This window comes from Pyxicephalus adspersus, chromosome 4 (assembly GCF_032062135.1).
Source record: "Pyxicephalus adspersus chromosome 4, UCB_Pads_2.0, whole genome shotgun sequence".
In the NCBI taxonomy this organism is placed as follows: Eukaryota; Metazoa; Chordata; class Amphibia; order Anura; family Pyxicephalidae; genus Pyxicephalus; species Pyxicephalus adspersus.
The window spans coordinates 129,890,043-129,907,184 of NC_092861.1; the positions used below are offsets into that span (position 1 = coordinate 129,890,043).

At 39.1% G+C, this 17,142-nt stretch overlaps 1 protein-coding gene across 3 annotated transcripts; it reads right to left on the bottom strand.

Moving 5' to 3' along the window:
• Window positions 1-364: 364 nt before the first annotated feature.
• Window positions 365-16,875, bottom strand: BTBD3 (BTB domain containing 3). Of its 3 annotated transcripts, none has more exons than XR_011920477.1 (5): window positions 9,414-11,408; window positions 9,163-9,253; window positions 8,636-8,754; window positions 5,250-6,358; window positions 365-4,249 (listed from the first exon to the last, which is right to left on the bottom strand). XR_011920477.1 is itself a non-coding variant. In XM_072409618.1 (5 exons), exons 2-5 carry the CDS (start codon window positions 9,554-9,556, stop codon window positions 5,326-5,328), a joined length of 1,386 nt encoding a protein of 461 aa, XP_072265719.1. In that variant the 5' UTR covers window positions 9,557-9,690; window positions 16,744-16,875; the 3' UTR covers window positions 365-5,325. The 3 variants fall into 3 exon arrangements, 2 of the variants coding, with proteins under 2 accessions (XP_072265719.1, XP_072265718.1); XM_072409618.1 differs by adding an exon at window positions 16,744-16,875 and having other exon boundaries at window positions 365-6,358; window positions 9,414-9,690; XM_072409617.1 differs by having other exon boundaries at window positions 365-6,358.
• Window positions 16,876-17,142: the final 267 nt, after the last annotated feature.

The window sequence follows — 17,142 nt, forward strand, 5'->3', positions numbered from 1 at the left end:
AGGTTAAGTGGGACAAGAACTGTGGAGGGGGATTTGAAGGCAAAGCACAAGAGCTTGAATTTAATTCTAAGGAAATGGAGGCCAATGAAGAGATGCAGCAGAAGAGGAGTGGTGGGAAGGATGGATGGAGACTGGGTACAGCATTCATAATAGATTGTAGAGGAGAGAATCAGGTTAGTGGAATACCAAAGAGGAGGAGGTTACAGTAGTCCAGACAAGAGATAAGAGAGTGTACAAGGAGTTTAGTGGTCTATAGAGATGTTACACAGGTGAAAGTGACAAGACCTGAAAAGGTTTTGAACATAGGGGTGGGGGTAAAAGTAAAAAAAAAAAAAAAAATAAAATAAAATAAAAACACACAATATAGTAAAAAAGTCAATTTTATTAAAAAAAAAAAATAAAATTGAAAATGCTTGGAGTTCATTATTAGATTGAAAACAAGCAGTGTTACCTTCTACAAAACACTCGATTTCAGCTGGTTAACACTTTATATATCAGATCAATAATACAATACACTGCATTACAGGTGTTAGAACAAAGATGTCATCAGCACAACTACTAAACAGTAAAGTTTTGTAAAAGTTACTATCAGCCTGTTACAAACACAAAGACAAGCATTGATTATATAGATCATTTTTAAGGAGTTTATTAAAATTAAAACTTTAAAATACAGGCATAAAGAAAACAAAATATAATTTATGACTAAAACTTAGTGATACATTTTAAAATATTTAAAGTCTCTGAATTTACTATAAAGTGCAAAATGTTAGAAAGTATTCCTGTGTTGTTGGATGGTCATGTAGAAGGGACATTAGTGGAAAGTGATGCAAAGGAACAAGAATATGTTATACATAAGTAACCAGTCAGTGAAAACTGGAATTAGATTGAAATGGCAACCAATTGCATGTTTCCATATACATCCCTCACAAACAGCTAGATTTTCCAGTTATTAAAAACCTTTAATAGTTTAAAATAGAGCTGAATTAGTCAAATCTGTTGAGAGCAATATGGTTTGGTCACATCCGCCTGTCTGTACAAATCGAGAGCATCGGTCAACTACAAAGCAATTAAAAATGTTTGCGTACACTAACCAAAATGTGTTTATGAATGTACAGAATGGCAAGAAGCTAAAACTAGAACCAAAGAAGCCAAGTACAGAACATGGCATAAGAAGTCACACCCACTATTGGGTTTCAGGAACGGGTGCATTAACCTATCACGTGAAAATGTTTAGCACATGTCAGTTTATTTATTGTTAACGGTACTCCAAAAGCATCTCACTAATGTGTGGCAGCGAATGGTCAAAATGCAACTTGCACTTTCACGTGTGATGTGCTGGATTTGTGAGCTCAGAGGAATGGGATCCCAAATGATACACATGCACACTGCGATGGATGTTTGTTCAGTAAAATGCACGGCATCCCTATAGTGGAAACCAGTGCTTAGTCAGACATTTCTATTGATCCGGCAGTTGTGGTAAGACTTCTGGCTGGGCAAATTGACATTATGCTCAGTGATATCCAGGCCAACAAATTTAAATTAACACTATTTAATTCAGTCCCAAAAAAAAGACTGAAAATTAATTTTTAAACATTCAAAAAATTTAAAGCATAACTATGGGAATACGTCCCCATATTAGCTGTCCGTAATCTACAAATCACCACTCATACTAGAATAGGGATGATAAGGCTTTACTACATTGCACAGTGCAGATGCTAACCCTGAATATGTAACTAATCCTTGTGCTGTTTCTACTTCACTGTCTAATCAAATTGGCCAAGGTGGGTCTTCAACACAGCAATGTTTTTTAAATGTAGTAAGGAAAGACATCATTTCCAAGGCTGTCCTCTCAGATGGAGGTGTCTGGATTACAGAATTGCAAATTCTTCAGCAGGTAAAATATTTTATGAAGCTATGTTAAGCCATCACTTGGAATTCAGCTCTACCAAAAAAAAAAATATTTTGGATGGTCTACTAACCTATGTGCTAATAAAGAAATATACATCAGCAGCTGGGGGAAGAAGCTATTGTCAGGTCTTGACTGCTGTTAAGTTCGGCCATACCGCAGAAGATGTTATTAGCAAGTAGTGTTGATTTACAAACCAACGTCTAACACCAAGGGAAAAAAAAAAAAAAATGAATAAGCAGTGTTTAGAGATGGGGCTCTGGTACTATATTGTAGTATGGGCAGTGTTATCACATCAAGGCTTTAGTACTCTTCCCCAGTTTTACCACAAAGAATCCATTTATCCAGTTTTATTCTGACCTCACTGTTGTAACTAGATAAGAACATATTCAGAAGGCAACATAATTATTGGTTGAAAAGCATGTAAAAGCAGCAACACAAAACTGACATTCTTGTGTTTAAGACCTTTAAATACGTTTTATTGGAAGATCATAAACAGAAGGACAATTTACCCAAAAAATGGCACCTAATATTGAGCATTTGCTTATGATCCTTTCTCTAAGTGTTTGATAAATCCTAGATAAGACTGTAATTTTAAAAACCATATTGTCTTTCCCGATTCCTCCTTTAGGGCTGCACGCTGAATGTCAAGCCACTGTTTTTAAAGTGTATGAAAAATTTTCAATATAGAATTTCTCATATTTGCACACTTTTTGTCTATAAGCCCTAGCACTTCCAGACAATCTATAGCAAATCTAAAGTGAATTCATCACACAACTAATGCCGAGCAACTTTTTTTTCAGTGCTCAATTACATCTGGGGTTAGTTACGTGGCATACTAGTAAATATTGAAAGTACACAGGTTAAGTTATGTTAATCAAATCTGCTCACTTTCTAAACAAGGAAAACAATCGGAAGCATAGATCATTCGCGTGTGATGTGTTTTGGGACTTCCGATAATCTAATTAAATTAATTGGAATGGTCAATTGAGAACACAACTGGCAACAGTTTTGCACACTGCTGACCCGGTCAAAAATTTTAAGTTATTCTGTGTCTTCTTTACTGTGCCTATGGTATCTCAAGGACTGCACCCGGTAACCCAGGTCTTATCTTAAACTCCATAGGTTTTAGAGATGTGCATATAAAGAGAGATTCTCATCAAGAGACAACAGGGCAAGGCTGACATCAGTTCTTGTTATTTCAGCCCAGAAAAGGCAATGTGTTGTCAGCTACAATAGTAAATTAGGAGTAAAGTGATTTTTTTAAGTTGGACAGGTACTCTTCTGTACTTGAAAAGGATAAATGGGCATGTATTGCACAGATGTACTGCATTTATTTATTTTTTTGTTTTTGACACATGCTTTGATACAGGACATATTCTATCAGTTTGAAGTATTGTAATGTTACCATAGGCATATGAATCTTTGGACTGACCTGTCAAAGTGATAAGAATCCACATAAGTAATAAATTTATTTAGAAACATAATCCAGAGGAGGGGGGGACTTAGGTCATTGTAATAACACTTGATAAAGGATCACATATGCCCTTTTGCTACTCTACATCCTCCATCTGATACAGAATGGCAGTACATAACGTACACATAAATATCAAGTGCATGCTGGGGGTTTTACCACAGTTGGAGTATTTATATATTTTTATATCCAACCTTTCCCTTTAGTATGTAGTGTTAGTATACCTTGTTCCCCATAACTTACATCCCATTTTTAGTCTGGTCACTCTGAATTTCAAGTCATAACCTGTAAATCACAAGTGTCAGCATATGGATGGAGATGTAAACTAAACCCAACTTTAATGATGCAGTTAATTTCATACAACACATGATGAAATTAAACAACTGTTCTGTCAAAAAATCATCAATATGTGACAATTCCGCAACTACTCAAAATGTTCCACTAGGTTTTATTCACAGTCGGTAAGTGTGGGTTATTATTAGTTTTATCTGCTTGGTATTTTCTGGACTAATAAACCTTAACTCAAGCAGACCTATTTAAAACAAGTCGTGATTGACATTTACAGACATTTCAAAATCTATCAGCTTGGGAGAATTGGAGATAAATTTCATTGTGACTCCTGTGGGTGGGGGATTAGTCGGTCAGACGTCCTATCTGAAAACACTTTGCTTTCTTTAGACTGAAATGGCTCTAATAAATAAATAGGCTGAATTGTACTGCATTTACGCACTAGGTAACAAAATGTATAAAACATTACCGCATAGGAACCTGTGCACTATTGAAAATGCTGTTACTGTTTTCAGGTAAGTCAGTAAGACCAAAATGTTCAGGCACCTATAGCAATCAGAGTTCAGCTTTCACTGGCTGTACTGCAAAAAAGAACATATCACAATGTTACATGACTAAAAATAAACTTAGCTGCCAATATTATGTTCCTGTTTATATCTGTACTAACAAAAAAATAAAATAAAATAATGATATTGAAGCATACAGCATAAAAAAAATAAAAAATCAGCCATTCCGTTGTGCTGCTCATTTGCTATCAAGCAACATCAGTGTTCTGCCCAGCCCCTTTTATATGGGCGCACCATCCAGCACTTTTCATTAACTGACCAGTTGTTTTTGTAGGGTTACTAAAGAACTGGGTCACAATACAGGGGCTGCCACCTCCCTACAATTTCTTTCCACCCAACTTAAAAAAAAACCTTGGGTTGAACACTGAACATGCTGATAAGAGTAGAAGAAATGAGCATCAGTTTGGTCTCCTACCCTGCCAGACAGGACTGTTTGAAAAGCAATACAAATAAATCAGTTCCCATATATGTATTTATTCCACATGGTTAGCCGAATGCCTAGAGTTGCCATCATCATGGCATTCTTACACTCATCCTGTAACTTTCTAGTCTACAAAAGGCCAGCTATTAAACGCCCTGATGCAGCACCAGCATCTAAGAAATCCCCACCTGCACCTGCTATGTTCTCCTTCTATACAAACAGCTTATGCGCACTTATGTGACAGGTGAATGTTAAAAAAAATAAATGAAATCTGGGTGGCTGCTGTGAATTCCTGCCACTTACAAATCATTGCTGATGTATATACTGCATTGCTAAATAAACCCCAAATGTTTGTTTTGGGTGAAATGGTAAAGGATTTAAGATAAAAAGATACATCTGATATAAATTCTAAGTACTTACAAGCTTATTTTATGATGTGTTTAGCAAAATATCTTTTCTTTTGTAATAAGCAGGTTTTAGGTTAATGACATTTTTTAGAAACTACCTTAGAAAGTGCCATCATTTACAGCCTTACTATACAGCAGTAAATTATGCAAAACAGCTAAGGTAACTTAATGCAGACAGCATTCTCACCGATATTCACATAAATCACATTCTGTACGGCCCCGTACTAAGAATTGCACTCTTTGTCCATTAGACTCTAGGGAAGTCAGGCGTAGAAAATAAGTTCGGGTATCTGTCCTCCTTGCACCCCAGTGCCATTTGTGCTGTCTGAAGAACACTGAAACTGCACAGTTACTTTTCCGCACTGAACTTCAGTCATTCCTTCCTGCCCAAAATAACTTAATTCATTGCCGTCCAGAACCACACTGGCTGTGTAAAAAGTATCCGGTTCGATTTGCACTGGGTATTCAAACCAAACTGGGAATGTATTGCTGGATCCATCTGAAAAGTATTTGCTTAGGTTCTGGCCCAGGGTCACCCCCTGGCGCTTCAGTTCAATCTTTGCGCTGTACTCTGCTGAGCCGCAGCTCGAACCATAAAGGCCAAAGCCTGCGATGAACACTCTTTTATCCACAGCAAACTGGATGCTGTCACATCGGCCCCGGTACCGCCACTGGTTGCTGCGATAGGCGCAAGACTGGAAGCGATGGCATCTTTGAGGAACAAGCCCTTTCCTGGGCTTGCTTACAAACTCCAGATCTGGTTTTTTAGCAGCTGTATACCAGAGAAAGATATCATTAGTCTCATTAAGAGTCAACACTCCTGACTGTGCAGCGCCATTGGCAAAGTCATCCAGGGCCATAGTTGGGATACGAATTAAATAGAGAGCTTTGCCCAAAACCTTCCTCTTGTTCTCTATGGTGGGAGGTAGATCTTGGCGCTGACATTCTACTTCTGCCCAACACAGCGCCGCCTCAAAGACGACAATTTCTTTGGCATTTAAAGTCTCTCTTTTAAGGATACTTTCAAGTGTCTGAAAGTCAATGTCGCAAAAGCCTTCGCTTTTCAAAGCCAGTTCTGCTTGTGCATCAATCACTTCCCAGCACCTCTGGGTCAGATCAGGTTCTTCAAACAAGCAGCTTTGAGACAGCAGAACACAGGCATTCTTAGCGCTCAAACTGGTCTCTAGGAAGTTAACACATGCTCTGGCAAGATGGGGGACGATATATTTTTTAGCAGCATACAGAGTTGCCAGGACAGTGTCAGCAGCCAAATCTATCTCATCACAATACAAGTATCTACAGGAAAAGAAAAAAACAAAATAAAACCAAGATAAAATATCACATTTATGTAAAGATACTGCATTAATGCAAATGTCATATTACTGTATTTTATGTAACTAATTTTATTTAAATATTGGAAAAAAACATGTAAAAAAGGGAATAAAAAAAACACATATCTATGTACAAGGGGGAAAAACACTGTTTTAGACTTCCCATGTAGCCATTAAATGTTTGTTTTTATGTTATTTTTTACATTACCAGCTTTATATATTGATATACATTCTAGGTCTCTCTTTTCCATACATACAGTAAAGACAACACTGCGTCCACAGAGAAAACGTGAATTGAGCAGACATCATTCATTGCCATGACCCTTAGAATTTGACATTTGATTCGGTGCCATACAATCCTTTAAATTGTCACTGCCTTATTAAAAGGGTCAGTTCACTCCAAAATTCATTTATCACTTACATGTACAGGCTGATTCTTACTCTATCTATTCTATGGAAACATAATTAATTATGACGTCCCCTACACGGCTTATTTGCAATGGCCGAGAAAGGGGATCAGTTTTGCTGCTTCTCCCCAGTGGAAGTCAAAATCATAAGTACGGCCTAAGCACTGAAATTGTAGAGCAATATTAAAAGCTGGTGGGTTATTCAGCCCACTCACATCTAGCAGGCTCAAGCTGATGGTTGAAAAAAATAAAATATTAGTTTTGGATGGTCTTAGTAGGATTTTTATGTGTAACCTGGTAAAAAAAATATAAAATTGAGGAACACATCGCAAAATAAAAACATTTTAAATAGCAGGTTGACTTGTCGATCAAGCAATAAAAATGTATAACACTAAACATACATTTTTTCAAAAGCTTTATATTGTAGATTGCATGGACGAAATTTCAGCTATATTTGGCACAGCCATAAAAGATCCAAAGACAATTATCTCATACACTGCACACCTCTAGGCTAGGCTACAGGTCAGCACTTTCAATTTGATTTCACCTTTCACTCTTCTGACTACAGTAAATGAAGATCTAATTGCTTGCTCCGGGATACTGTACTATATCATTGCTCTCTGCACTGCCCAGAACATACAGGACTGAGGAGACAGCTGCTGTAAAAAAGTTCTCTCCCTGATGTACAGCAAAGACCTTCTGATCTAAAGCTTTCCTGTTGCCTCAATAATTGTAGTAGAAGCAAGTGATGAGTTTGAGAAACCATGCAGGGATTTCTGCTGTGCTTTCACAACTAAAGTGAGAACTGATCTGTATTGCAAGTCTCACACTTTGATCTGCAGCTCTGCCTTGCCTTTCCGTCTGCATGCTCAGTGCTCATGGATCTAGTTTCATGCACCATTTCATTGCACTTTCACGTAGGTGTCGAGCTGCCCTCAGCAGTGCCACATTGATACTCAGGCTAGAAATATTTATATGTTGACTAAACCCCACTTAACATTCAGTTATGGAGGACAGGCTATGTGAATACCAATAGGAAAACATACAATTGTGTGGGAGTGAATGGTGGAACAATTTTGATAATAAATGGTGGAGCACTCTCTTTCTCCAAGTCACAGTTTCTAGGAACAATATGCACGACTCCTATTTTCAACATTCTGATTAACAGCATCACTAAATTACAGAAGATGCCCAGCACACTGGTAAATATCCAAGCCTGCTTTCAAATTCTACAATTTTTACCATCCCTCAATGTTCATTTCTGTGGCTGGGAAATCAAGTTTGTGATACTGATTCACGTAATCTAGCTTTCCATTAACATTTAATATTTGTAGGCAGGTTTTGTAAAGAGAAATTGACAATCGCTGAAACATGCAGATCAAGATGACTCCCGATTTGTAAATCAATCTTTTGTTATCACTTGACCAATAAATCATACGCCATCTGACAGCCACAGTAGGGGATCAAAACACACTGCAGGGCTGTCACATATAGATAATTTATTTACAAAGCTGACCAGGTGCCCACTTCTCAGTTGGAACTCTGAAAATCCTTTTTGCAAAACCCCCACTTGTGTGTCTGCTGTCAGTCCAAGCAATTCTTGTATTATTTGACCGCAATTATGCATATTAGTTTTCTTAAGCAGTAAGCCCCCAGTCCATTGGTATGATTACTTAACCCCTACAACACATCCAGTCTCATACAAGTCTATCATTTGCTATGAACAGCATATCCAAAATCTACCAGAAAATCACACAGGCTTTATTCTGTAAATGGATGCTGCAGTTTGCACTGATGTAACTAGACAAATTATAATAATGCATGATAATGCTTACTTCAGCATTGCAAGGAAGGCAGCAGGTTCAACATCTGGTATACGGATTTCATCTTTATCCTCTGCAAGCTCTCCGTAAAACATTGCATGGAATACCGAACTGCCGACAGCTAGAACATACTGGCAAATGGGAAGCAAATAGAAAGTTACACATCCATGTGACAAAAAAAGTGTTATATATTTGATTCTTTTTATAGATTTTTAGCATAAACCTTGGGAATATTTCAAAAGAAACATTCAAGGAAAACTGTAATTATTGAGTAATAACCCTTCCTTAAAAAGCTAATCTCATTGTTACATAAAAGTATTGGATGTCTTATAATAAAGAAGGGCAATAAACAGTAATTTTGCTTACTGTAGCCAACCCATAGGTAGCTAAGAGTCACTGCACTTTTTGGACCATCCTAATAAATGAGCTAGTATTTGTTTTTCAAGTACAGTAAAAGCTGGACAGACTTCCAGCCATTGGAAGTATATTCAGGCACAAAAACATGCAACTATATAACATGTTAGGAACATGGTACTCACCTTATGTCCGGGCAGGCGTTGTGTCCCTCCAGATGGCCCAACCACAAAATGCACATCTGCCATCAAATCGTTGTTGAACATAACTGCATTTCTGTAGAAGCAAATGATCACAAATTTTTCCAGAGAAAAAAAAATTCATCTATAAAAAAGTTTGGTCACAGCACAGCTTCTTGCAGCAAGTCAGCCACACATATTTCACAAACTTTACAGCACACATAACAGTAATCGCATCTGAAAAGTGACAGTCTTACCTTTCTCGGATGGTCCCATAAAGTCCTTGCCAGTTCGGGGAAGGGATAGTGTTATTGTTGTTGAGATTTTGCTGGTGATATTGCTGCACGGAGTTGGAATTGGTGTTTGCTGGCTTCTTGCTCGGAAAAATCTCAGCAGCCATCTTCTTCTTCTTTCTGGTTTTTAATGTAATTATTTCATAGCAAACTGGGGGTAGCTTGCTGCTGCTGCTGCTGCTGCTGCTGGTGCTGGAACTCACTTTTTTCGGGCCCTTTTTAGAACGGTTCTTGACTGTTTCTGGAAGCATCAAGAAAAAAGTAAGACATTTCATGTTCTTTCCTTTGGCATCTACCATCAGTATTTTTAGTTCATGCAGCTGAGCAAGTAGAACACTCTGCAATACAGAAATCCAAAAATGTACTTTCTACAGGGAGCTAAAACACAGCTTTGGAAGCAGTGAGGCAACCTTTTTAATTCTTTTGATCTCCTAATTTGCAGAATTAAAAATTGGTTTCAAGTTTGATCCAGCACTTGATGTGATAAATATATTCCAAACATGTCTCCTATTTGTTTCCTTCGCAAGCAGTGCAGCTGGGCCACCTAATGTGCAAGAATGGGAAAGAGAGTGCACGGAGCTGTCTGCATGACTTATTCTAAATTAGGTTAACAAGATCGGATTCTGCTTAAAGCAGAGATAGTCCGTTCGCTGACTCAAGTCGTGTGCTGAATGGATCTGAAGAGAGTAGAGATTGCAGCTTTGCAGATGGTGTCAGGCAGTCAATAGCGCTGAGCCAATAGCTGAAGACAAAGATAATGATTGGACCAAGCATCGCAGAAAGAGTGTTAGGAATATACATCGGCTCTCCGTTAAAGGGGAAATGATATACTGTAGGTGCTTATTTTAAACATAATCTCCATTGAACGTATATATGCAGCATGAACCAAGCATGAAAAGAGTGCAGCAGAAGCCACGGAACTGCCTGGGTAAAATAACGTATTCCATTAACAGGCTTATCGCAGTCAGTAGACGAAAGGCAGATCTGTCTTCAGTTTTTGTACTGAATTGCACTGCCTCGTAAAAAGGAGATGAGGTCACTGCATTTCATTTAATCCACTCTGTTTCCAACTAACATAATGGTCTCTGACAGCAGTTCCAAATTACTAAACTGTGCTAATTAGGCCAGTGGCTGCAGAGATGCCAGCTTTTATATGAAAAGAAGTGAGAAACGAAGAAGCAGAGGAAGAACGGAAAATGTCACGTTGTCATTTTAGGTTGTTAGCTTTAGTGCAAATCTGAACACAGATAACCCTGATTAACCTAATGCTTATGCATCAGTGCTGAACTTGCTTCTGAGGCTCCAACTCTCCAATACAATCAGTCTCAGGGGAGCGCTAGCACTCACAATGAATCATGTGCCATCACATTAACTGTTTAATGCATTTATTATAAGCCACCCTATCCCCCTGGTGCCAGCCAGCATTGCATAACATCTCATGTAATGTTAATTTAACAAAGGCCAAATGCTTTTATTATAAGAGTTGACTGAATGTTCTGCTTCTTTTCATAATAAAAGCTGAAAGGCAACACAGGCACACTAAACAAATACTGAAGAGAGCAACTGCTGCCCACTGTGCGTCTGGTATTTAACAACTGAATGATGGGTAAAGTTGATCTCAACCTAAACTAAAGTCTCTGAAAAGACTACCAAGGCTTAGGATGCAGGGATAAAACTGATGACTAACAATAACTCTTGCAAGGACCAAATATTAGACTTTGGTAATTGTTATCAGGTAGTTTTTAGGCCAGGTCTAGATGCTGTAGAGATGACCTTAACATAAAGGTGAGAATATGTTATCATAAACATTTCAATGTAAATTGTTCAAAGCATTTCTATGTATAAAACCCCGAATATCTGCAGGGTTTGAGAAAGCACCGAGGCCTGACTGCAAGTCTCACACATCTTAGGGATGTCACTACATTGCTGCTCATTGTTCTCCCTACTGGAGGCTCCAACAGTCAGTAATAAATGATCACGGGCAATACAGATCACTTGTACTAGCACTAACCCCATTAAGACCAAAAAAGAACCCCCCACCCCAAAAAAAATACCTCCAGCTAAAACTACCCCTTTTACAATAACCTGCAACAAGCATCAAGGCCAGCAACTACCATTCGCCGCAACCCCCATGGATTGTAAGGGACAGCAATACCCATTCCCAACAACCCCGAGGAAATGTAAGGGGCAGCAATAATCCCCAGTAAGTGTCCACACCTCTGCAAGTCATTCACATACACAGCTTCCAGGCTTCATCACCTCTTAATGAAACATTGGGATTACATGAAGTTAAATCTCAACTCCAGTCAGATCTACTATTCCCATGCAAAAAGCAAACCATTCCCATCCTATTTAATGTACAGCGCTGCATAATATGTTGGCGCTATATAAATCCTGTTTATTAATAATAATAATAATATAAGAATGTATGTATGCTCATCTTTCTCAATATCGCGGCTTTCCTAAAGAAAAAGTGATGGTCAGCATTCACTAGCAGCAGTTTCTGGCACTGGAGACTGGCTGCTTATTAGCTCCATCTATAGGCAGGGTGACTGGTTTTGTAATTGCCCTCCAGTAGTTTTTACTATTTTTGTTCAGTGACAATATTTCCCTTTTTCGTCCTTTCAATGCAACCCATCAGTCTGTTCCCAGTCAAGGAAACTAAAGACTAATCCAGCAGTCACTCAACATAGGGTCCACCTATAATCTGATATACAGATATATGCAGTCAGTGAAAAGAGAATCCAATTATTGTATATACAATGCATTAATGAACATAAAGTTAGTATGTAAAATTCTGAACCTCCCATCAAATGTTCTATTAGGATGGATTCACACATTTACATTTTGCAGTGATGTGTTAAAATTTGCATGCTGATGTGCTCTGCCATAAAGTAACTTTTGTTTTAGGAACACAAATTACCTTTTTTTCCCCACAGCACATCACAGCACCTTCAATTCATAGGATGCGAGTTGAAGTACACTACAACACATGTTGCCTTCTACTGCAAATTTGCATGGATTCGTCCTGGCGGATGAACAACGGATGATAAACGACGGCAATGACAGTGAAGGGGAGAAAGTGTAACCGGGTGCCACTCGCTTTTCCAATCAAGATTGCTGAAGATCGTCTTCAGGAAGAAAAAGAAGGAATATGGCAGTGCCCCTCACAGAACAGGGATCGGCGAGTAGATTAGTTCTGCTTTCACCAAAACGTGTATAGAAAAAAAAATTTGAAGCAAATAAAAAGCCAACCAACACAGGTGCATTTGCTTTGTTCTCACCAGTGTGCTGAATTAAAAAATTGCACGGGTTTGATATTCATTGATAATGGCACCCTAAATGTACATTTTCAGCTCACTACATTGCAATGTGCTGCTCAATGTAAAGAACAGCAACATAAAACCATTTGTTGAAAATATTTTGTCAATAGCAGTTTGTCAAAAACATTAGTTGAACATAAAAAATTTACAATAGTTTTCCATCAAGGGGAAAAAATCTTAAAATATAAGTGTATTGTCAGAAAATGTTTTTTGTGGACATTTAAATTGCTAGCTGCCAATCTGTCATATTATTCTCCTAGCTTATGTATGGAGTCAGTTATCTCCAACAAGTATGCAGATCAGAAAAGTCAGAACACCGGCACTTCCCTACTTGTTTTGAGTCAAGTAAGGAAAGGAATAAACAACTGGATGGCCATGACAGCCATGCAACAAGCGTTTGCAGAAGGAAAGATCAACTATGGCAGTCTGCATATGTCTTTAGTATATATGTCCATTAAAATGTGGGGGGACACAGTTCAGCAAATTAAAACTCATTTCATCCAATGCAATCTGTGCAGCAGATTTCTGAAATGTGTTTTATATGCAAATATTATTACACAAAATAAACAATTGTGGAACCCACATGGAGAACTGGCCACAAAGAAAAAACTTACAGCTGCCTGTCCCTCCAGTAATAAAAAAAAAAATGATTAGTAATCTTTCCTACGTAGCAAAAAAGGAAAAAACCTGGGTGGGGAGAAATTGTAGGTGGGTGGCAGCCCTGGTATTGTGACCCAACTTATCAGCAACCACCCAAAAACAGCTTAAATGTGTCGGGTGGTGCACACGGCTAAAAGGGCTGGTGAGAACACTGATGTACATGTAGCTTCTACCTACAGCAGCCTATTATAGAATAAATGGGGGCAGCAGTGAACGTTTCAGTACTGCTCACTGCCACCGGCTGTTAAATTTGCATATGATGATTCTTTAGAAACCAGAGCCACATGGGATCTCTTGATCTCACTATAAGTCTGAACTTGCCCTAAGAGTCATAGTCAGCAAATAAACACTATCAGGATCTCTGCACATTTATTCTCTCTCTTACAGCCCAACTCCAAACAAATGTTTTATTTTAGGATAGGACAGGAAATGGAAATTCTTTCCAGTTTTGAATGCGATTTGTGTCATATCCTGGCAAAGGTTCAAGGGTCTTTTTCTACTATGGTGATGCAGTACGTAGCCATTCATTTGCTTTGTATGAGGTCAGCCCTTTCATTTGAAAGGCCAGTTCAATGCTACAGATTGCACCAAAACTGAACTTTAAAAATGCTGCACACAGATTTGGCAAAACACATTTAAGCTGCTATCAGGAATAAATAGCAACTAAGCACACAAATGCAAGTCTTGTATATAAACATGTGTGGTAGCCATCATACAATTTACCGGTTGCAAGTATTATGTAGTACAAATGCTGATACAAAATGAAAGAAACATAATTTAGTTGACAAATATGCAGGTTTGTCATCTGAAACCCCTATTTATTATATAACGTGTGTAACATTTTGCCACTTTACAAATTACATAGGTTGAAAAAAAAGACCACAAAAGTTCAACCACTAGGGAAATAAACATATCCCAGATATAAAACCCTTTGAACATAGTTAAAGGTTAATAATAGAAAAAAAAGATTTTGGAGGCGACACACTGATTATGCTTGGTGGCAGAAGGTTTTGGTTATGAAATTTAGGGAAATAGAAATGAGAGATGGTGATCTAAGGTTCTGTTATTATTATAAGGTTCTGAGGGCTATATAGATTTATCTTGCAAACCCATGTTTTGTAAAATGTGTCACCAGCAGCGTGTCATTTTTCCAATAGCTGAAAATGATCTATTGCAGCCACAGCTTAATTATCAGGACAATAAGCTGCTTCCAATATTTGGGAATAAGGTGCTGAATGGGGATTTCAGGCATCCAGGGTAGATGTAAAGCGGAACTATATTCCACGTCTGCAAACTCCCAGTGCCAACACCTTTTATGCAGCTTTTTTTTTTTCAGATTTGGGACCTGAGGCATTGTGTTAAACATGGCGGGGAGGATAACCTCCAATGCATACATATTTGTTTTTTTTATTTTAGCAGATGCCAGAATTGTATACTGAGCTGCAAATGTGTTTTCTGCAAACAAAAGCTGCCTGTAAGCACATTTGCGAACTAAAACATAAAGTTAATAATGTTTATTCAAGCAGATCATTATAGCAGAATGGGACAGGCTATGTTCCTTCTGCAATAATCATTCTTACCTGCCGGATCGCTCTTGGGAACTGTCAATGATCGCTGCACATGTGTTGCCAGAATACCCAGAAATCTCAGCTTCCCGAGATTAAATGAACTCCTGCACAGGAGCTGCATCAAGATGGCCAAAGATTGTATTCAGGAAGAGAAGAAGATGCTGGTGTGAAGCAGCAGAATGGGGACAGGGGAGTATAGTGGGGTTTATTATGGCTGTGAAGACAAAATGGTTCTCCTTAGCCTCTTTTAGCTGGGTGCACCACCCAGCACTTTTCAGTAACACCCAGCTGTTTTTGTGTGGTTACTGAAAAGTTGAGTCACAATACTGGGGCTGCCACCCGCCTTAAAAAAATTCTGGGGAGACCACTGATATGACCTATCAAAAGGTATGAATGATCCTATGGTGTGTGCATTAGGAAGATGCGCTGGATGGGTGCATGGTGCAGGACAGCCATTGTCAAAAAACACAAGGGAAGGTAAGCTGCACTTGGCAGGGTCAGGGAATTGATGTCACTTAGCGAGCTTGTCCTTTAACCTCCTGGGCGGTTTATTTCTGTCTGGATTTATGTCTAAAAGCAGTACACTGTTTTTCATGAAAATGTATTTTACAGTATAATAGTATGAGTATAATAATGTTTGAAACAAAATCATGTCAAAATAATAAATTAAATAAATGAAAAAAAAAAAATTAAAAATAAACTTTGACATGATTTTGTGTTTCAAACTTTATTATACTCATACTATAAAATAAATTTTCATGAAAGACTACCGCTTTTAGACATATCAATCCACTGTATTGCATTCAATACAGTTATTTTGTATTGAATGCAATACAAAATAATGTGAAATTGCCATCACGCCCCTAGCAGCGGCTGTACGCATCGTCACCGGGAACTCCCGGGAAATACCAGCGCACTCGGGACAGATCGACAAAGAGGACGCGGCCCGAGGATGGCAGGACACTGGCGGACGCTGATGGGATCAGGTGAGTGTTTATTTTTTTTTTTAGCTACCCTGGCTCGGGGTTACTGCTATCAGCTGTTTGTTTTCCCTGAGCCGCACTTGGGGTTAGCGCCCAGGAGGTTAATTATGTAATAGGGCTTCCACCCTGCTTTTCAGCAAACATCACCCCATTGCAGCGGTCACCAACCAATGGTCTGCAGAAAAAATATCTGGCCGATGCACAAGGTCCGAAAGATTGGCGGCCACTGATCTATTGGAGATACCTGAAAAAATTAGATCTAGGTCACATGACCTCTCCGGTCCTATAGTGGGCGGAGCACAGCGGCAAAATTAATACTAATTATTACTTTTACTTACATTAAATTTACAATTTGCCATGTGAATACAGCAAAAAACTTTTACAAAAAAACTGTACAGCCCAATGAAGCATTCCTGATTATCACCAGAAGTGAATGTTACATTAGTGAAAACTTCATTGTGATTGTTGTCAGTGAATGTGACAGAGTGAATGTACATGGAGGATGCTATGGTGACATTGGAGAAATGAATGGCACAGGGGGGAGGAGGATTCCCAGGACATCTCGGATGTGACCCCAGCAATAGGTCAGAGGTGTCTCTGGAAGTCACAGACTGAGGTCCTTCTATGGGACTACAAACCCCAGCCTGACCACCGCACACAGCAACACACCGGTGTACACTGCGCTCCACTTGTGCCTGGACAGAAGCCGCATACTGCACCCCCTCAGCTCGTATCCGCACACCGGAAGACAAGCACTCACCTCTCCCGTACGGAGCCCGGCTCTATCTCCCGGTGACGGACGTCCCGGTGTACCGGAAGCGGAGACTCCGAAACACAAGCAAACAACCTCTGCACATAGCCACGCCTACTGCCCCTGGTTACTCCAATGGGAAGACTAGCAGGGCTATGCGTCCAATGACAGCGCAACCTTCCTGTGCGTATGGCGCGTGACGCCTGAAGGGTGAGCGGTGATTGGGTAAAGTATGGCAGAGAGGATAAGGCGCGTGGTTTGTATATGATGGAGACTAGAGGGGGGACTGGGTGTAGTGACTGGGTGGGGTGAGCGGTGTATTCTGCCTTACTCCATGGACAAGGCCGCTCAGCCCTCCCTGCACAGCTTCAACACCCCTCCCACAGCTCTGCATTGTATGCTGCTTCA

What these genes read in the sequence shown, in the direction of transcription:
- BTBD3 (XM_072409617.1), bottom strand. Translation starts at nt 9,748, where the DNA reads ATGGTAGATGCCAAAGGAAAGAACATGAAATGTCTTACTTTTTTCTTG. An exon ending in TATGGGACCATCCGAGAAAG is followed by an intron (nt 9,254 to 9,413) that starts GTAAGACTGTCA and finishes TTGCTTCTACAG; the next exon opens with AAATGCAGTTATGTTCAACA. An exon ending in GCCTTCCTTGCAATGCTGAA is followed by an intron (nt 6,359 to 8,635) that starts GTAAGCATTATC and finishes CTTTTCCTGTAG; the next exon opens with ATACTTGTATTGTGATGAGA.